The sequence below is a fragment of the Neophocaena asiaeorientalis genome, unplaced genomic scaffold (assembly GCF_003031525.2).
Source record: "Neophocaena asiaeorientalis asiaeorientalis breed wild unplaced genomic scaffold, Neophocaena_asiaeorientalis_V1.1 scaffold150, whole genome shotgun sequence".
Classification (NCBI taxonomy): Eukaryota; Metazoa; Chordata; class Mammalia; order Artiodactyla; family Phocoenidae; genus Neophocaena; species Neophocaena asiaeorientalis.
The window spans coordinates 19571196-19588797 of record NW_020176571.1 but is presented as its reverse complement, the minus strand read 5'-3'; the positions used below and the strand labels follow the sequence as shown (position 1 = coordinate 19588797).

General features: G+C 34.1%; 2 protein-coding genes and 1 long non-coding RNA gene across 6 annotated transcripts in view; 1 reads left to right on the top strand and 2 right to left on the bottom strand.

The window, feature by feature from the left end:
- KRAS (KRAS proto-oncogene, GTPase) overlaps positions 1-11059 on the top strand; it is a 33002-nt gene extending 21943 nt beyond the window's left edge. Inside the window, exons 4-6 of one of the 3 annotated variants that reach the window (XM_024733032.1) lie at positions 3385-3500; position 3844; positions 8193-11059. In XM_024733032.1, coding sequence (XP_024588800.1) covers positions 3385-3500; position 3844; positions 8193-8309 — 234 coding nt within the window. In that variant the 3' untranslated portion in view covers positions 8310-11059. Of the gene's footprint in view, positions 1-3384; positions 3509-3843; positions 3845-8192 lie in introns of all 3 variants that reach the window. The other 2 variants (XM_024733029.1, XM_024733031.1) reach the window with 2 other exon arrangements.
- The window catches only part of ETFRF1 (electron transfer flavoprotein regulatory factor 1), a 17483-nt gene extending 3342 nt beyond the window's left edge, over positions 1-14141 (bottom strand). Inside the window, exons 1-2 of one of the 2 annotated variants that reach the window (XM_024733033.1) lie at positions 14070-14114; positions 13009-13990 (exon numbers count right to left, since the gene is read on the bottom strand). In XM_024733033.1, the coding sequence (XP_024588801.1) occupies positions 13769-13990; positions 14070-14114 (267 nt within the window). In that variant the 3' untranslated portion in view covers positions 13009-13768. Of the gene's footprint in view, positions 1-13008; positions 13991-14069 lie in introns of those variants that run through there. The other variant, XR_003001539.1, reaches the window with a different exon arrangement.
- A 1803-nt stretch (positions 14142-15944) lies between these two features.
- The window catches only part of LOC112391645 (uncharacterized), a 4130-nt gene continuing 2472 nt past the window's right edge, over positions 15945-17602 (bottom strand). Inside the window, exon 3 of the long non-coding RNA XR_003001540.1 lies at positions 15945-16890. This is a non-coding gene — a long non-coding RNA (uncharacterized LOC112391645). The remainder of the gene's footprint in view (positions 16891-17602) is intronic.

Genomic DNA, 17602 nt, shown 5'->3' with positions numbered 1-17602 from the left:
TGGCGGTATGCGGGCCTCTCACTGTTGTGGCCTCTCCCGTTGCGGACGTGCAGGCTCAGCAGCCATGGCTCACGGGCCCAGCCGCTCCACGGCATGTGGGATCTTCCTGGACCGGGACACGAACCCGCATCCCCTGCATCGGCAGGCAGACTCTTAACCACTACTCCACCAGGGAAGCCCTGAATTATATTTTTAACTATCATTTTAGTCCACATCTGAAAGGCCAAAGTAGTTTTTATTTTCTGCAAGTATGCTGTATGTGGTCCCTGTGTTCCTAGTGTATAAAGGCTGCTACCTAGGTCACATCTATCTGGGCAGTTAGTAATTGACATATTTTTCTGGCCTCTTTGGGCAGTGTATGGCTGTGTTTGCAAAGGCTGTTGAAACCAAAATGTTGACACCGTGGTAATCAGCTGTGTGTTTTCCAGTCTGCTAAAATCAAAAGTGGGGATCATTCAGTAAAGCAGATGACAAAAGCAGAATTCTCTGAGTATCTGTTACTCCTGATTCAGCTTTTTTGCTTTCTGGAGGTCTCAATTTGAGCATAACGTGAAAATTTGTTTTACGAACTTAAAAATGTTGAGTAATTAATTTTCCGGGTTTTGTTGTTAATTTCTAGATACTTAAATTTAGTTGTTAGAAGACCTCCATTAAAGAAAGCTTATCATCGAATTATTTTAACAAAGCAAACCAAACAAAAAAACTTTGTGCCATATTTCTCTGTTTAATAATAGTTGGGTTTCTGTACATAAGATCAGTAATTTGAACTTTGCTTTTTATGAGTTAAAACTAGACAAAGCAAGTACTGAGCACCTGCTGTGCACCAATGCATAGTATAGCCTCCCAAGTAGTAGTATTGATGCATTTCAGTAGTTCCTGAGGTGGGCTGTTGTTTGGCAAGGTTTCTTTCCAATTCAGTGATGCAAAGTTGCTTTTTAGAATACATCTTGTTTGTCCCATTCCTCTCCCCCAAGAAGGGCTAGTATTTAGTATTCTTGCATCTGCCTATAGTTAGGGTATTTGAGGTGTTATTTATTTCCTTGAAAGAGCTTTTGCACATAATAAACTATTCAACTAGAACAAGTACTTGTTTAAAATTAAATCGCGTAGTGAAAGCATTATAGGCACCGGGATACAGAATGATGCTGTTAACAGTTCTTTCTCCTGTATTGAAGTGCTCTATTTCCATAGTCTCACGGTACATTTTCAGATAATGGCTGAGCTCCTGATTTAAAAAAAGTTACAAATGTATCTTTACAAACTTACTTTAAAATTTACATATATAAACACATGCACTGTTGTTTTTACATGCACTTTTGTTTCAGTTGTTCTTAAAAGTTTAATAAGTGACATCTGAAAATGAGTATATGTGGCAACAAGCTGTATGCCCAAGAATAAATCATTGCGTGCCAGTTAAGACCTTAGCAGCTAGCCATAGTAGGTATTAAACATCTGTTTCGGCTGTACTTAATCTTTTAAAATTACCTACAAATTTTGGAATATGAAACCAGTGTTCTTTGCCAGTGGTTTCAGGTATATACAAGGATCGATAATGTTCTCTTCATGTCCATATGACTTTAAAGCATATTATCAAGAAATAAGTAATTAAGTCTGAGAAAATATGGTAAATAACTGATTCTTTAAAATCTAATTTAAATTTCCTATTAGTAAAAATGAGAAATGAAAAAAGTCACTCTGGAATAACTATCTTTCAGTGTTGTTAATTATCTTAGCCTCCGAGGTCCTGATACTGAATTCTTGGTGGTGGGTAGTAATCTCTTCTTTTTAATTACTGGCTTCCAATTCTCTCTCTGCATTGCTGGAAACAAAAATCATATATTCTGATATTGGTGATGGGGATGTGCACACTTAAAAAGTAGACACGTTCAAACTAATTTTAGAAATAAGTTACAATCAAAATTTGCTTCTGCTAAATTAGTAGAGGACAAAACCCTGTTTTTTCCTCCATCATAGTATATTTCAGTACTTCTACATTGACCTTATAACCTTTTTTTAAACAGGAATAAAAGTTTTTATTCTTAAAAAATATGAGCTTTACCTGGTTTGTTTTATTTATATATACATATGTTTTAAATTTCTTGCATTGATTTTCAAATTGAAAGAGAATCATTTGTGAAAATATCTTAAATGCCAGCTCATGCTTTATATTTTACATGCTTTACTAGAGTTATTTTAGTGCCTTAAATTATTTATCTAATTTAATAATGAGAATTTCTAATATGTAATTTTTAAGGACTTATGAGTAAAAGCAAACCATCTCAAGAATTACTGATAAATATAAAATATTAAAAATTTTATATATGGGTACAAAGTGGCTATCTCATTTAAAGTACCAACATTTAATGATTTTAAAAAATAGTTGGAATTTTTATTTTGTAGTTGGTTTAGCTAGCTAGTCGATTAAATTGATTTCATTAAAAATATAAGATATTCAGATTTTCTTGGGCTATAATGACTTTTGTATTAGTTGAGTAGAAATACCTCACAAGTTGGTATAAGTAACTTGAGACGTACATTTTAATATATAATCAACATATTATTTAAATACCTACTGCTTAACTGAAACAATTTTTTAATGAATTTTAAATTAAAGTTTTACTTTAAAGGTAAATTACTGAGTTCAGCTGAAGCAGTTCTTAACATATTCTTGAGATTTATAAAAATTAATATACCCTCAAGAATTGAAGTGCCTTTTTTTTCTTAACTATTATAAGCAATGGATGTGTACATGCTAAAATCAAGCCTTAGCTGTTGGTTTACTTAATACTTAAATGGCTGATTCTCTGTGCCTGATTAAATTTAAAACTACGTATCATACTTTTGATACCTATTAACTTTGTAGGAACTGAGTCCATTTTGTCACATTTGGTTCGTAGAAAGACTGATGTTAACAGTCTTTTTTTTAAACAAAGTTTAAATGTCCCTTTTGTACCATTTTTCTCCTCGCTCCCCACTCAGAGCTGGAGTACAGAAATCACTTGTTTTCCCTAAGTCAAAGAAATAATTTCAGTCTAACTTCAATTTAGGCTTTGATTAATTCCATGACTAGCAAACTAAAATGACTGCATTATTAATACTAATAATACATGTACTTAGGTTTTTCATAATCTCTCCTAACTCCTAATTTAAATTAAAAAAAAAATTCTAATCCCATTACAAAACAAAACTGACTTCAAAGAACAAACCAGGATTTAAGCCCGTATTTTAAAATTGAATCCATTTTATTCAAACAATCTGATGTCTGTTTAAAACAAAACATTCTCAAGTAAAGCTCATAATTCCAAATTTCTTGCACATGGCTGTCCCAATAAATTACTATTACCAATGAAACAGACTTTAAAGAAGTTGTGTTTTACAATGCAGAGAGTGGAGGATGCTTTTTATACATTGGTGAGAGAGATCCGACAATACAGATTGAAAAAAATCAGCAAAGAAGAAAAGACTCCTGGCTGTGTGAAAATTAAAAAATGCATTGTAATGTAATATGGTAAGTTCAGCATATTAATTTCTGCAGAAAGCAGATGTCTTTCACAGGTAACAAAGTAGCAACCGCTTTAGAACTACCTAGGTGTGGGATTTTAATTTGAAGTATTAAAAAATAAGAAACTTGTAGTTTGTTTCCACAATTAATACATTTATTTATTTATATTTCTCATTTTATTTTTTAAGTTACATTTATTTTTCATCTAATGGGTGTTCATTATAATTGAGATGGTTTTGATGCCTATAGACTACTCTGCATTTGTCATAGAGTCTAGAGAGAAAAAATATGAGGAACTATATAAAGGAGGAGTAAATTGAATGGCCCAGAAGGTGGGAAAGGGTCACTCTTACAGTGCGTGTTTTCTTTTGGACATTCCACAAGCAAATACTTGTTCTGTCTGTGCTCTCTTAACTTAGTGGCATCAACATCACTTTTTTACCCAGCTGAGAAACCTGGAGTGTTGGGATGACTCCTAAATCCCTCTTTTTCACACCCATTTGGAGGCAGCCACAAATTCCTATTATGGTACATTCTAACTTTTATCACATCATTAGTTCAGGCCCCTATCAGTTCTTGCTGGGACTATTGTAACCTCTTACTTGGTTTACTTGTTGCTGCCTTCATTCACAGCGCAAAGAGAGAGAGATTTAAAAGAAATGTCATTTTCTTATCTTTAAATCTAGTTACTGACTTCCTGTTACCTACAGAATAAAATCTCAAGTTTCGTAGCATATATAAGGCTCTTAACACCTTCCTTCCCCCCTAGCCTTTGGCTTTATCTCTTTAAAACTTCTTTTGTCCGTATGTAAATCAACACCATGTTATTTCTTACCTTCCCTTGTGTCTTGGCTGTTGCTCTTGTTGGGAATGCCAGTGTTCTTATCCCCTAGTCTTACTAGTTAACACACTTTCATGACTGTCTCATCTCTTGTTCTCTAAGAATCTTTCTTTAAAAACTATTAGACTGGGCATAATGCTCTTCTTGTGTATTCCCAGTTTACTGCTCTTAACTGTTACACACTTAACCATGTTAAATTGAAATAACCGCTTCTGTGTTTGTCCTGTATGGTGAGAATCTTAGAGAGCCAGAATCGTATATTTTTAATCTTTGCATGTCCATGACCTAACGAGGTTCCTGGCACACAGTAGCTGCCCAGTTGGATTTACTGAGTGGAATTTCTCAACTTCCTTTCTAAACCAACCAATATTAAATTTGGTCTTGTTTAGAAAATATTTCACTCAATAGGTACCAGAAAGTTCATGCCAGAGCTTAAGATTTTGATGCATATTATTTGTAACATATAATGTTCTGTGAGAACATGAAATAAAATTGTAGGATATCATTTTTGGGGCTGATTAAACTAAAGGGTTGATATTCTTTACTATATGAGTTGAAGGTATGAAATAATGTATCTCCCCAAAATATAAAATATACTTCTGAATAGTAGACTAAGTTCCAAAAGATATTATGTGGTATACTAATGAACTGAACTCAGAAGAAGAAACAAAGCAAAATTAATGATTGGCATTAATTTTTATTGAGATTTATAAACTTTTTTTTTTTGCGGTACACGGGCCTCTTACTGTTGTGGCCTCTCCCGTTGCGGAGCACAGGCTCAGTCAGTGGCCATGGCTCATGGGCCCAGCCGCTCCGCGGCATGTGGGATCCTCCCGGACCGGGGCACGAACCCGTGTCCACTGCATCGGCAGGCGGACTCTCAACCACTGCGCCACCAGGGAAGCCCGAGATTTATAAACTCCTAATATTTTTTGAGTATCATCGTATAAAGCAGTATTTAATTTAGAAGCTGTGATAAAACTTAACATTGCAATGCAATTTTAAAAGTAAAACTTCTAAAATAACAGTAGCCATGACCAGAGTTAAGTGATAGTTTTCTTTTCTCCCATTGTCTTACTATTAGATGATTTTTACAGTAGAACTATTTAGAATAAAATAAGTTTTATGCTTTAATTTTTATTTAAAACAAAGGTGAAAGCATATACTTTTTAAAATTTTCATATTGTGCAAACTATATTTCAGTGGCTGTGTAGTCTGAATGTGAAATTGTTGGGCATGATGAATTAAATCCTTATTTTTTCAGTGATCATGAATAGCATTTATATAAGAAAAAAGTGTACTTGGTAATATTTAAAATTTTAAATATTTTTACAAAATTTATTTGACAATGATAAATATATGCAAATTAGTTTTTCTTAGTCCTAAAATGATGGGTTTAAACAAAATAATTACTGGTACCCTATTTTGTCTTTTAAATGTGTATATAAGAATGTAAAAAGGGTATTCACTGCCCTGTTTTGATCAGTTTTAACATTTTACTAATCATTGAAATTATTAATAAGGTTATATATAAAGGAGAGTTCAGTGCAGTATGAACTAAAAGTATTTGTCAGAATCTTAGAAGAAGGTAATCTTATCAGATTCTGCCTTCATTGTCTCCTAAATACTTATATATTGTTTTCACCTTAGGATGTGTCTTCTCTATATCCATCTCATGGTTTTTCATGTTATCTGCTTCAGCATTTTTGTATCATTGACATTTTTCTTCATTATAAAAACAGTGGAAATGGAGTAGACTACATAAGGATGTGTGATCAAAGGAAATTTGTGAAGGGTAGGGAAGTTGGAGTAGATCCTCTCTTAAGATTCCATCCCATTCTAAGAGTTTATGGTTAGAAATTAGTCAAGGTTGGTATTATTTAAAATAATAAAATAATTATTCTTTATTATATCATTGGAAGTGTTTTGCTCTTTATGTGTTTAGAAGGTTAGCATGAAGGCTTATATATATTAAGCCTTGATTTGTATTGCTGATAAACTGTCTTATCACTTTTTCTCTATCCTCTGTGTGAAACAGAAGTGTATGTTACATCAGTAATGATATCAGAAAGTGGGGAACATCAGTGAATGCAGTTTGGGGGCTTTACCGGGGACTTTTCTTCACTAGTATTCAAATCAATAATGCTGGTTTTTATCCCACTACTGTTGTTTAAATGTGAGCAAGCCTCTCATTCCCACTCTGTGTTTAATTCTTTAAAAATATTGGTAATACTTTTCTAAACTTTAGATCTGTTGTGAAAGTTAGTTATATGTAACTAGATTGAAAATGCCCGAATTAATTTAGTTATTATTTTGAAATAGTAATTGTAGAAGATCTTAGTAATGCATAAAGGAGAAATCATATCGCTGTTAAATTTTCAATTATTTTTAAAATAATATAACTTAATGAATGTGTTTATATTAATATTCAGCAGAGGTGGTTAAATTGAGTAAAAAGCCAGTTTTCATTGTTAAAGTGGCTTGATTTATACTTTATTTGTTGTGTATTTGTTCCTAAGACTCCCTCTAGTGTCTAGGTTTGAAAACATCAGGCTTTTGTTGACAGTTACTAATCAGTTAAACAGATACTAAAATACATAGAGGATCATATTTTTTCTTTAATTCTTTATTTTGCTTTTATATTTAATTTGCTTTTTAATAGGGGTAGGACAAGAATTGACTTATGTATAGATCTTGTATAATTCAGGATTGCAGTGTTAAAATCTACTGTCCTGCCACCAGTTTCAAAGTGCCATTTTTCATGTTCTGTATGAATGATTAGGTTGAAAATTATTCTGACTTGAAATCACTTTCAACTGTTACTGATTTGGATACCTTGCTTTTGATCACAGCTAGATGTAGGCCAAAATGATCAAATGGAAATTTCTCTGAAGATACACAGCATTTGACTTTATATGTCAAATATTAATAGGACTTTATATTAAGTATTTTGAATACTTAATATACTAAACATAAACTAAAAAAATAATGAATTAAAAAAAATCTCCAAATCATCAGACTCTACCACCATTTCAATGATTTAGCTCATTTCTCCACAAATAGAGGCATTACATTTTTCAAAGTATTGTGTCTTGTGTTGTGGTCACATTCTTTACTTGTTTTTAAATTTTTTTTTTTTTTGGCCGCTCCGCACGGCATGTGGAATCTTAGTTCCCCTACCAGGGATTGAACCCGCGTCCCCTGCAGTGGAAGCGTAGTCTTAACCACTGGACCGCCAGGGAAGTCCCCTGTTGTGGTCACTTTAAATTTCCTTCTCATATCATAAATATATGAACTGAAACTAATGCCTTTAGAAAACTGAAAGTATAATCTAATACTGTATACTTCATGGTAGTTCTTTAAATCTAATGGATTTAAATAAGTATTGAACCAGAGGTCAAATGCAGCGAATATTTATGAAATTAGTATTTACTTGCATGGCTTATATCAAATATCTAGAAACTCAGGGATAATCAAGTATAAATACTTACTCACATATATACACAAATACATTTGGATTTCAGTGACTGAGGTGTGCCAATATGGAAAAATTAGTAGCAAATTAAGTTCTGGGGGAAAGTAATGTGTTAACTAAGCATACGTAAGATTCTGTGCCGTTGATTTTCATTGCCTTTTGTGAAAATCAGTGTTCCTATAATGTTAACAAAATATCGTTGAAGACATTTAAGAATCCTAGAAGTCTGATATATATTCAGTTGTCTAAAGAGAAATGTTACGTATCCTTATTCCTTCTCAATATTAATGTTTCCATTAGTAATATATCTTTTCTGTTATCTGTATACCTCAAACCATCATATATATTCACGTTTTAATACTTATGTGTTTCAGGGCGTTGACGATGCCTTCTATACATTAGTTCGAGAAATTCGAAAACATAAAGAAAAGATGAGCAAAGAAGGTAAAAAGAAGAAAAAGAAGTCAAAGACAAAGTGTATAATTATGTAAATACAATTTGTACTTTTTTCTTAAGGCGTACTTAAGTAAAAGTGGTAATTTTTGTACATTACACTAAATTATTAGCATTTGTTTTAGCATTACCTAATTGTCTTTCTGCTCCATCCATACTGTTAGCTTTTATCTTGAATGCTTATTTTAAAATGACAGTGGAAACTTTTTTCCTCTAAGTGCCAGTATTCCCTGAGTTTTGGTTTTTGAACTAGCAATGCCTGTGAAAAAGAAACTGAACACCTGAGATTTCTGTCCTGGGGTTTTTGGTGCATGCAGTTGATTACTTCCTATTTTTCTTACCAATTGTGAACTTGAGTGTGAAACAAATTAATGAGCCTTTCAAATCATCCCTATTCTGTGTTTTATCAATCATATACATGGATTAATTACTAATTATAACTTCAGTTGAGATTTCACGATTGGTTTTACTGAAGCATTGAGGGAACACAAATTTATGAGCTTCCTGTAGATTCATCTTGTAGGTTTCATGTCCTGTAGTTTCAGTTACCCTTAATGAATGTAAAGGTACACTGTTCACAAAGGTTTTCTCCTTCTTTCCACTGCTATTTGTCAACAGTCACGTTCCCCCAAATATTATATTTTTTCTATAAAAAGGGAAAAAATTGAAAAAAATACAAGGCAATGGAATATTAAAAGGCCATTTACTTTCTACATTAGGTGAATTCCTATAATACTCTGAATAGCTTTTCCTGTTAAGGCAAACCCAGAATGTAATGAGGATTATAACAACCATTTTGGGGGCTATATTTACATGCTACTAAACTTTTGTAATAATTGAAAAAAATTTAACATGTATTGAATTACAAAAATTCTCATAGGAATTAAATATAGTCTCCCCGTGTCAGATTGCTCTTTCTTAGCATAAATCTTTTCTTGAACTTCAGTCTTTGAAAGTAGTTTTAATTCTACTGGTAATGATGTTAAAAATTATTTGGTCCAGTTAGCTTAGTAGGTGTTACAGAGACCAAGGTGGAAAGGCCAGGCCTTGTGTGAGCTTTGAGCTTCACTGAGAGTTTCACAGTATGGACTGCATCCCTATGGTCTTCCAATGTTGTCATGCCTTGGCTGGTCAAAAATGGGGACTGGGAGAGAGTTTGGATAGCTCAGCAGGGTACATTCTCACTATGTGGTAGTCCTACTCAGGAACGTCACTTTTGTTAAAACGAAACGAAACTTCAAAAAAACATTATTTTTAAATGAGGTTTTAGGGTGGGGTGGCAAGATTTTAATTTTTTTAAAACAAAGTGAAAAAGTTTCAAAATCTTGAGTATTGGCTAGTTCTCTTAACACTGGCTAAAGTAACACTTTACAAGTCTGGTCCATAATTAAGAATATCTAATGCTTATAAAATAGATAAATTAATGTTAAAATGATTCTTTCAATGCATTTAAAATGTTAACTTATTTTAAAATATTTGAACTGAGATGGTGTGTTGAGGTGAAAATATCACTGGACAAGGAGGAAGGTGACTTAGTTTCTAGTTATGTGTCTTTTCATAACTCCAATTTTAGGCAAATCACTTACTATCCATTTCTTCATGTTAAAAGAAGTCATCTCAAAGGCTGTATCTAGCATGAAAACTATGTGATTTACATTCAGTTTACATAAGGATATACCTATTTGTCAGTCTCAGCACAATCTGTAACTTTTTACCTGTGTTATCATCTTCAGTGCCAGTCTTAGGCAAAATTGTGCAAGAGGTGAAGTTTATTTCTGAATATCCATTCTCCGCTTTCAGGACTTCTCCCATATTAGTGTCATCTTGCCTGCCTACCCTTCTACATGCCCCATGACTTGATGTTTTTTCTTTTAATACTTCTCATTCCCCTAACCTCAAAGATTTATTGCTGCTTTGGATATCTCCATGAAGGCTTCCCACCAAGTCACATCAAAATGCCCTACATCTTACTTCCTCAGGCTCAGCATAATCCGACAGACACTATAATGGAATTTGACCTAAGAGTTAATTTTCAGGTGGTGGCTGTAGCAATTTAATCTTGATCCTTTGAACATCATCTCTTTGCTGCCTGGTCCATCAGGGACAAAGTAGGAATTTTCATACCTGCTATGAGGAGTCAGATCCCTATCCAGTGGAATGAGAATTTAACAAAGGTAGTGCTGAAAGAATTCCTTATGTAATCTACAACGACGACTAGCCCTGCTAATGATACATTCCATTGTTTTAAAAGCTAAAATTTTGCAATGAAAGATACTTTAAAATTTATTCATAAATCTTACTCTTTAGCAGAATTCATTTATTCAACAAATATTTGAGTGCCTTCTAGATGCCAGGCACTACACAAGGCACTGGGGATATTAGAGTATCCTCAGACAAGGGACATAATCCCTGTCCTTAGGTAGTGCTTATATTCTAGAGCAGTCTGTATTTTAGTGAGGCATCTGGCACATGACCCAGATATAATGCATATTGTAGTTTTGCAAAGAAGTGATTTGGTCTCTAAGCTTAGTTTCTTCCAGTTCTGAAATAATTGTTCTGCTCTGATTCCAATGTAACTGTTTAATCAAGCTACTTTTTAAAATTAAATTAGTTTACTTCATTGTTTTAAAGGAGTAAAATTTGAATATTGTTTTTTATTTGACAGAATGATGTGATTCTATTGGGACAATTATAGTACCAATTAAGTTGTATGTCAGATAATGTTAAAATTCCCTTGTGTGTAGTATGGTCTCTGTATAAGTAATTAAAATAGACTTTAAAAATTAAACATTGAATTCTAAAATAGTTGTTTATCTGGGTAAAAATAAACAGATGCCGGACCTAACTCACAGAAAAGGAAACTTCTATGTAAAAATCAATATGATTTCTGAGATGCTATACTAGACTACAGGTTTATGGAACATTATCTAGTTAGGGTGTTTACACTTACATAGTACCTCCTCTTGTTTCCACACAAGAGAAAGAAATGGCCATACTTCAGGAATTGTAGTGTATAACTGAGGGGATTTTTAGGACTCTTGAATTTTTGATGTAGCTGGGCAATATTTTTATGGCAGTGGTAATTATCCTTTATTATGTGAATTTTGAATGGTTTAATAAAATGTTTGTTTTTGTAGAGATTTTAAAAGGGGAGAGATAATCCTAGAAATAACAAATGTTATCTAATTATTATAGCCTTAAAGATAAAAATCCTTGAAGTTGAAAAAACTGCTAAATTACATAGGTTTAGACATTAACATGTTTATGGAAGAATGTAGCAGAAGTATGTAGTAAAATTTGAGTGAATATCTCCAATTAGGAATTCTAGGCTCTATTTTAACTGAGTCACACTGCATAGGAATTAGAACCTGACTTTTATAGGTTATCAAAATCTTAGCCACCATTGCACAATTTTGTCCTAAAATATGTAGAAACTTTGTGAGGCATGTTAAGTTGCAGTTTGCACAAGTTCATCTCATTTGTATTCCAGTGATTTTTTTTTCTTCTGTCCATTTTTTCTGAACAATATATACACATTTAGGTTTTTTTATAGGCAGTAAGAACTATCTGCCATTTCCATTTGCCAAAAAGTAATAATTTCTTGATGATTATGTATTAATGATTTTTAACAACCCATTAGTTATTTTAAAGCTGAACTTACATTTAATAACTTTGGTGTTGATATTGGGTAGCATGAAATCTGCATTGAGAAATTGAACAGCATAAATTGAACAGCTGTAAATTCCTTCAGAAAATGAAATTTCTTTCTTTCTAAAGAAAGATATATTCACGTCAGTTCTTTAAAAAGAGTTGTAACTAGTAACACTTGTTTTAGTTTAATAGTTTTAAGTGCCTGTTTGGGATGATAATAGGCAATTTTTAGATGAATTTAGGAAAAACAAAGTTATTACCTACAGAAGTGTCAATTACAGAAGGTCCCCTTCCCTATGGAGAGCTAAATGGGTTATGTAATGTTTTATCCAAAAATTTCCAATTCCACTGTCTTGTGTTTTCATGTTGAAAATACTTTTGCATTTTTCCTTTGAGTGCCAATTTCTTACTAGTACTATTTCTTAATGTAACATGTTTACCTGGAATGTATTTTAACTATTTTTGTATAGTGTAAACTGAAACATGCACATTTTGTACATTGTGCTTTTTTTTTTTTTGTGGGACATATGCAGTGTGATCCAGTTGTTTTCCATCGTTTGGTTGCGCTGACCTAGGAATGTTGGTCATATCAAACATTAAATTTAAAAATGACCAGTCTTTTAATTAAAATTAACTTTTAAATGTTTATAGGAGTATGTGCTGTGAAGTGATCTGAAATTTGTAATATTTTTGTCATGAACTGTACTGCTCCTAATTATTGTAATGTAATAAAAATAGTTACGGTGACTATCATAGTATGTACTCTTTTTTAAAAATTTTTAATTAATTATTTATTTATTTTTTGGCCGTGCCACACAGCTTGTGGATCTTAGTTCCCCGACCAGGGATCAAACCTGGGCCCACAGCAGTGAAAGTGCCAAGTCCTAACCACTGGGCCGCCAGGGAATTCCCAGTAGTGTGTACTTCTTGATGGAAATTTGAAACTTTAGCCCCATAATTGATATGGGGTAGGTTATAAGCCACAGACACTATAGTATATTAGTAAACCTTTTTGTGCAGCTTGTAAGTTGGATATGTTCTGTATGAAAGGTGCTGTGAACACTATGTAAAGGTTTAAGTGTTTGCTTGAAACCACGTTAGGTTTAGGTCCTGTGCCACGTTAACTCGTTTAGAAGTGGATGCAAAACCAATCTGCCTTTATGACAAAAGAATAGAATAACATTATTTATTACTTTTTATTGAAGAAGGTAACTGATACACAACGGGTGATTTGTTTTAAGGCCCAAAGGCAGCCAGTGGCAAAAATTAATAATGGAAATAATTAGATAGGTATATATATGTGATGCCAGTTGCTGGCAGGCTGTTTCGAGTTCAGAAGTAATCTTACTCTATACTTATTATTTCTACTGACTGCACTTAAATCATTCTTTGGCAGTGAACCTTGACTCTGTGCTGTTAATGTACCAAATGGGGTCAAAAATAAGGAACTCCTTCAAAAGTTAAGGGCAATAAACTTGCAAGAAATTATTTTGCTTACTTAAATGTGCATTAAACGGCATTCTTTTTCCAGTAAAATGCAGAGATGGGCTAAGAATTGGCAAAAATGTATTAAAAATTAAGTACATTATATTTTCATTCAAAATTGGGTGCTCATCAATTTTCAATTGGTAGTTGGCAGCATCATATAGTTAAATTGCTATTTTAGTATAAAAATTGAGCATAAAGGTTGCTGGTAAAGCTCTCAGTCTGAACAGAAGTGGAAACCTATTTTAGTTCAGTAAAGTATTTTTAACAAAATGTATTATCTTGACATTTTAGAATTATTTTTGTAGTAGCTGGTATACATAAACAGCTGGCACTGATTTTCAAATTATAGTAATAGTGATCAGTTAGTTTTGTTGGTATCTGAGTAATAGCGTTGTTTCATAGCTCTATATTTCTTAAGGAAGTATAATGCTTCTAGTTCTTTCATTACAAATTGGCCCTGTTCAATAAGTTCTTTGATCTTCTCTGGGTCCTTCACATCTTTGTTTTTAAGGAAAACACTCTTCAGACGCCTTTTAAAATAGTCTGCTCCTTTTGGATAGTCTCGTCCAAGATACAGCAGCTTAAAAAAGAAAGATTGTATATTTCTAAACAATCTATGTCATATAACATTTATAAAATTGGCAACATAAATTACTTACATTTTTATAAAGATTCAGTACTTCTCCTCTTAAAGAACTGGCCATTTGCACGTATCATGGAAAGTATTCACTTTTACATTTAATGTACCTAAAGAAAAAGAAAAATTTTTACAAATAACTGCACTGTAGTCTTAAAAAAGAATCAGAGAAAAAGGATTTTACACATTGGTAAAATGGTACCCTTTCTTTTCATTCAATAAATATTTATTAAGCACTTTTATGTTCCAGGCACTGAGATGTAGCTATGAATGCGTCAGATAAGATAGCTGCTCTCACAGAACTAACATCTCCAGAGGGGTATACTACAAATAATATCATGAATTGTGATAAGTTCTATGAAGGAAACAGGACAACTAGAGAAAATGGATTGGCAAAGCTGGATATGTAGGTGTACCTCCTTGTATACCAGAGTGGAATGAATTAGACGGAACTAGATTTGAATCCCAGCTGCATAGTGTTGTACAGGTTACTTAACCTTTCTGAGCCTCAGTTTTCTTGTCAGAAGGAGAATTGCCTTTACCCTGCTTTCAAGGCAAGGCTAAAACAGGACACTGGGAAGAGGCCTGATCAAATCAAGAGTGCCCTCCTAAGAAAGGCTAAAGAGGCAAAACTGGGTGTGAGGGTCAAGCAGGTTCACAACTAACAGGAGATGGGCAGTAAGATCGGTGGTGAAGAGGCCAAGTGAACAACCCATAAGGGGCTACACGAGGAGCCGGTGACATCCAGTGGGACAGATAAGCTTCTTTATGTGTACTTGGTTCGTGCTGCTAGGGAGAGGCAGCTCTGTAAAGGCACCGTGACAGCCTCACCAGAAAATAATTCCCAATACTTGGGACGGCTGTGGTGGCTCAATCTTAAAATCCTAACGTCATAAGCGTTCAGCTCATGATAGGCCCCAAATAAATGTTAACGTCATTTAAAGCCGCCTTTAAAGTTCCGTGATGCCCATTTTCCTATTGACCTAAAAAGACTTTTATACCTTTTTATGCCCCTCATTAACGTAATTTTTATTTTGAAATAATTTCATTACATCTTGGAGAAAAGCTGCAGGTTAGTACTACTAAGAACATTTTTTTTCCTGAATTATTTGAGAATAAGTTGCTAACCCGGTATCAAATCTGCCTGAACACTTTGCAGTGCCATCCGACAGAAACACAGTGCAGCCCACCCATGTAATTTTATGCTTTTTGGTAGCCCATATTAAAAAATAAAGCAGGTGAAATTACTCTTATATTGTTTTTATCCAAAATATTATTTCAATGTGTCATGCCAGAAGCGCTTATAGGTACCAATGGCTTCGTTGCTACCATACTGGACAGCACAGCTTTAGACTGTATCTCCTGCGAAGAAGGGTGTTTTCCTGCAGCACAATACAACCATCAGAATCAGGAAATTAACAAACACTGTTACATCACTACCATCGAATCCACAACCCCAAGTTTTGGCAGTTGTCCCAAAGATGCCCTTTATAGCAAAAGTATCCAGTCCATGATTACACACTGCATTTAATTTTCAAGTCTCTAGCCTTCTTCAATCTGAAAAACTTCCTTTGAATTTCCTTGATTTTCATGAACCTGACATTTGTGAAGAACACGGGCCATTTATTTTGTAGAAATGTGTCTCATTTTGATGTTAAGTCATGGCTAGATTCAGCTTATGTAGTTTGGGCAAAAATATTAGACATGGTGCTTTGTTCATTTCACCGCATCCTATTAGGTGGACACAATTCCCATTTGTTCCATTATGGTTGATGTTAATTTTGATCACTTGATAAAGGTGGTGTTTGTCGGGACTCTCCTCAGTTACTTTTTTCCCTTTGAAATTAGTATTTTGTGGGAGGTACTTTGAGACATAAGTATATGTAGTCCAGAAAAACATTTCCTCTTACAAAAACATTAAAAATAACTGTTTATTGGGAGGGGGGATAGGCTCGGGGCATACCACTCAAATCGTATACAACTGTAAACGGAGCACGAATAAAACAACAGAAATTGGTGCCTGGAGAGCTAATTTGGGACAGATTGCTCTCAGCATAGCTGGAGGACACCACAGAGATGTTTAAAATGCTCGAAAATAATAGTCTGTGAATGGGAGCGGGAGGCTGGAGAGCCGGAAGGTATCAAAAGAGGCAGGAGGAAATCCTTGGGGATAATGGATATGTTTATCCTGCTTGGGGTGAGGTGTAGGCATGTGTCAAATTTATCAAATTGTATTTATGCTTAATAATTGTAGCTTAGTGTATGTCAACTGTACCTTAGTAAAACTGTTTTAAAAATAGTGCAGATATATATGCTAGCAAAATGCTAAGAGTAGGGCTGGGAGATATTCAGGTACATGTGGAAGGAGAGGGTTACCTATACTACAAGGCTGCCAATCAGTGGTCAGGATAGGTGATTCAACTGTAACCAGGTCAACAGTTGCCAAAAACAGGGTATACCTCTCTGAGGAGGGAGCCCTGGGGGTGAGCACTTTTTAAATTGTTTTACAAACATACTTGAAAGGCTCCTGCTGCCAGTACAGCAACTAAGTGAAGACCTTTTCTTGCTGAAGTTTATAAATCTGCTTCGCTGGCTCCTCTTTCTTAGGGAAAAAAAATCACATAGGAGCCAACATTATTTCCATGTTAATACTTGTATACTTCTCCTGTTTACTAACAATTTATGAGTTAGTGCACATTACAAGCATACAACATAGCAGAGCAATTTTTCTGAGTTCATTAATATTAGCTTTCTTGTTTTCCTCCAAATTGCTATTTTTCTGCTTTTGTCTGTTATCACTTCTGAGCTTTCCTCCAGAAAAGGTAGTCCTTTTCAATCTGCTCCTACAAATGAAAGGACAAAAAAAACTTCAGAAGATCTGCATACATGGTTGCAGCTTAGGGACTTTGGGCTTTACTTAGGGTGATCTGAGTGGGCCCTTTATCGGGGAACCTCTGATGTTAGTATCTTAGATGGTTCTCCTCGGCTGGTCAGATTCCCCAGAGAAGTCTTCCAATCTTCTGAGCATTTGCTAATGTAACATTAAGAAGCAGAAGAGGAACCAGGGCCTTGCTTTCAGCATTATGTATACCCAAATCACCTAATCTGCTTCCAGTGTGGTTTTGGTGTACTTAGTATGCCTGAGGACATCCCACTCCAGAGACTAGTATTATTTTGTCCAGAAATAAACCTCCAGTCTTCTGTGGGAGTGAGGGGTGCAGACACTTAGGGGTGGTTTTCAAATAGCTTTCACTTCATCCTCTCTGATTTACTTCATTCTTCATTTCCAATTACAGTGGCCCTGTTCCAGTGCCTTTTGAGCAATATGCAGTATAAACTGGGCTTTTCTAGTGTGCTAGGTCGCATTCATCTGTTTTGCAGCTTCTAAAGTTTTACTGTTGTCATCTCCTCTTCTATTTTTCTTTTATTTTTAAATTGGTTTACTGAAGATTTAATGGTTTTGGAAGGGAGTGAAATTAGATGAGTGTATTTAACCGGGTACATCAACACCGAATTTCATTTTTAAAACTTTTTTTTTTTTTTTTTTTTTTTTTT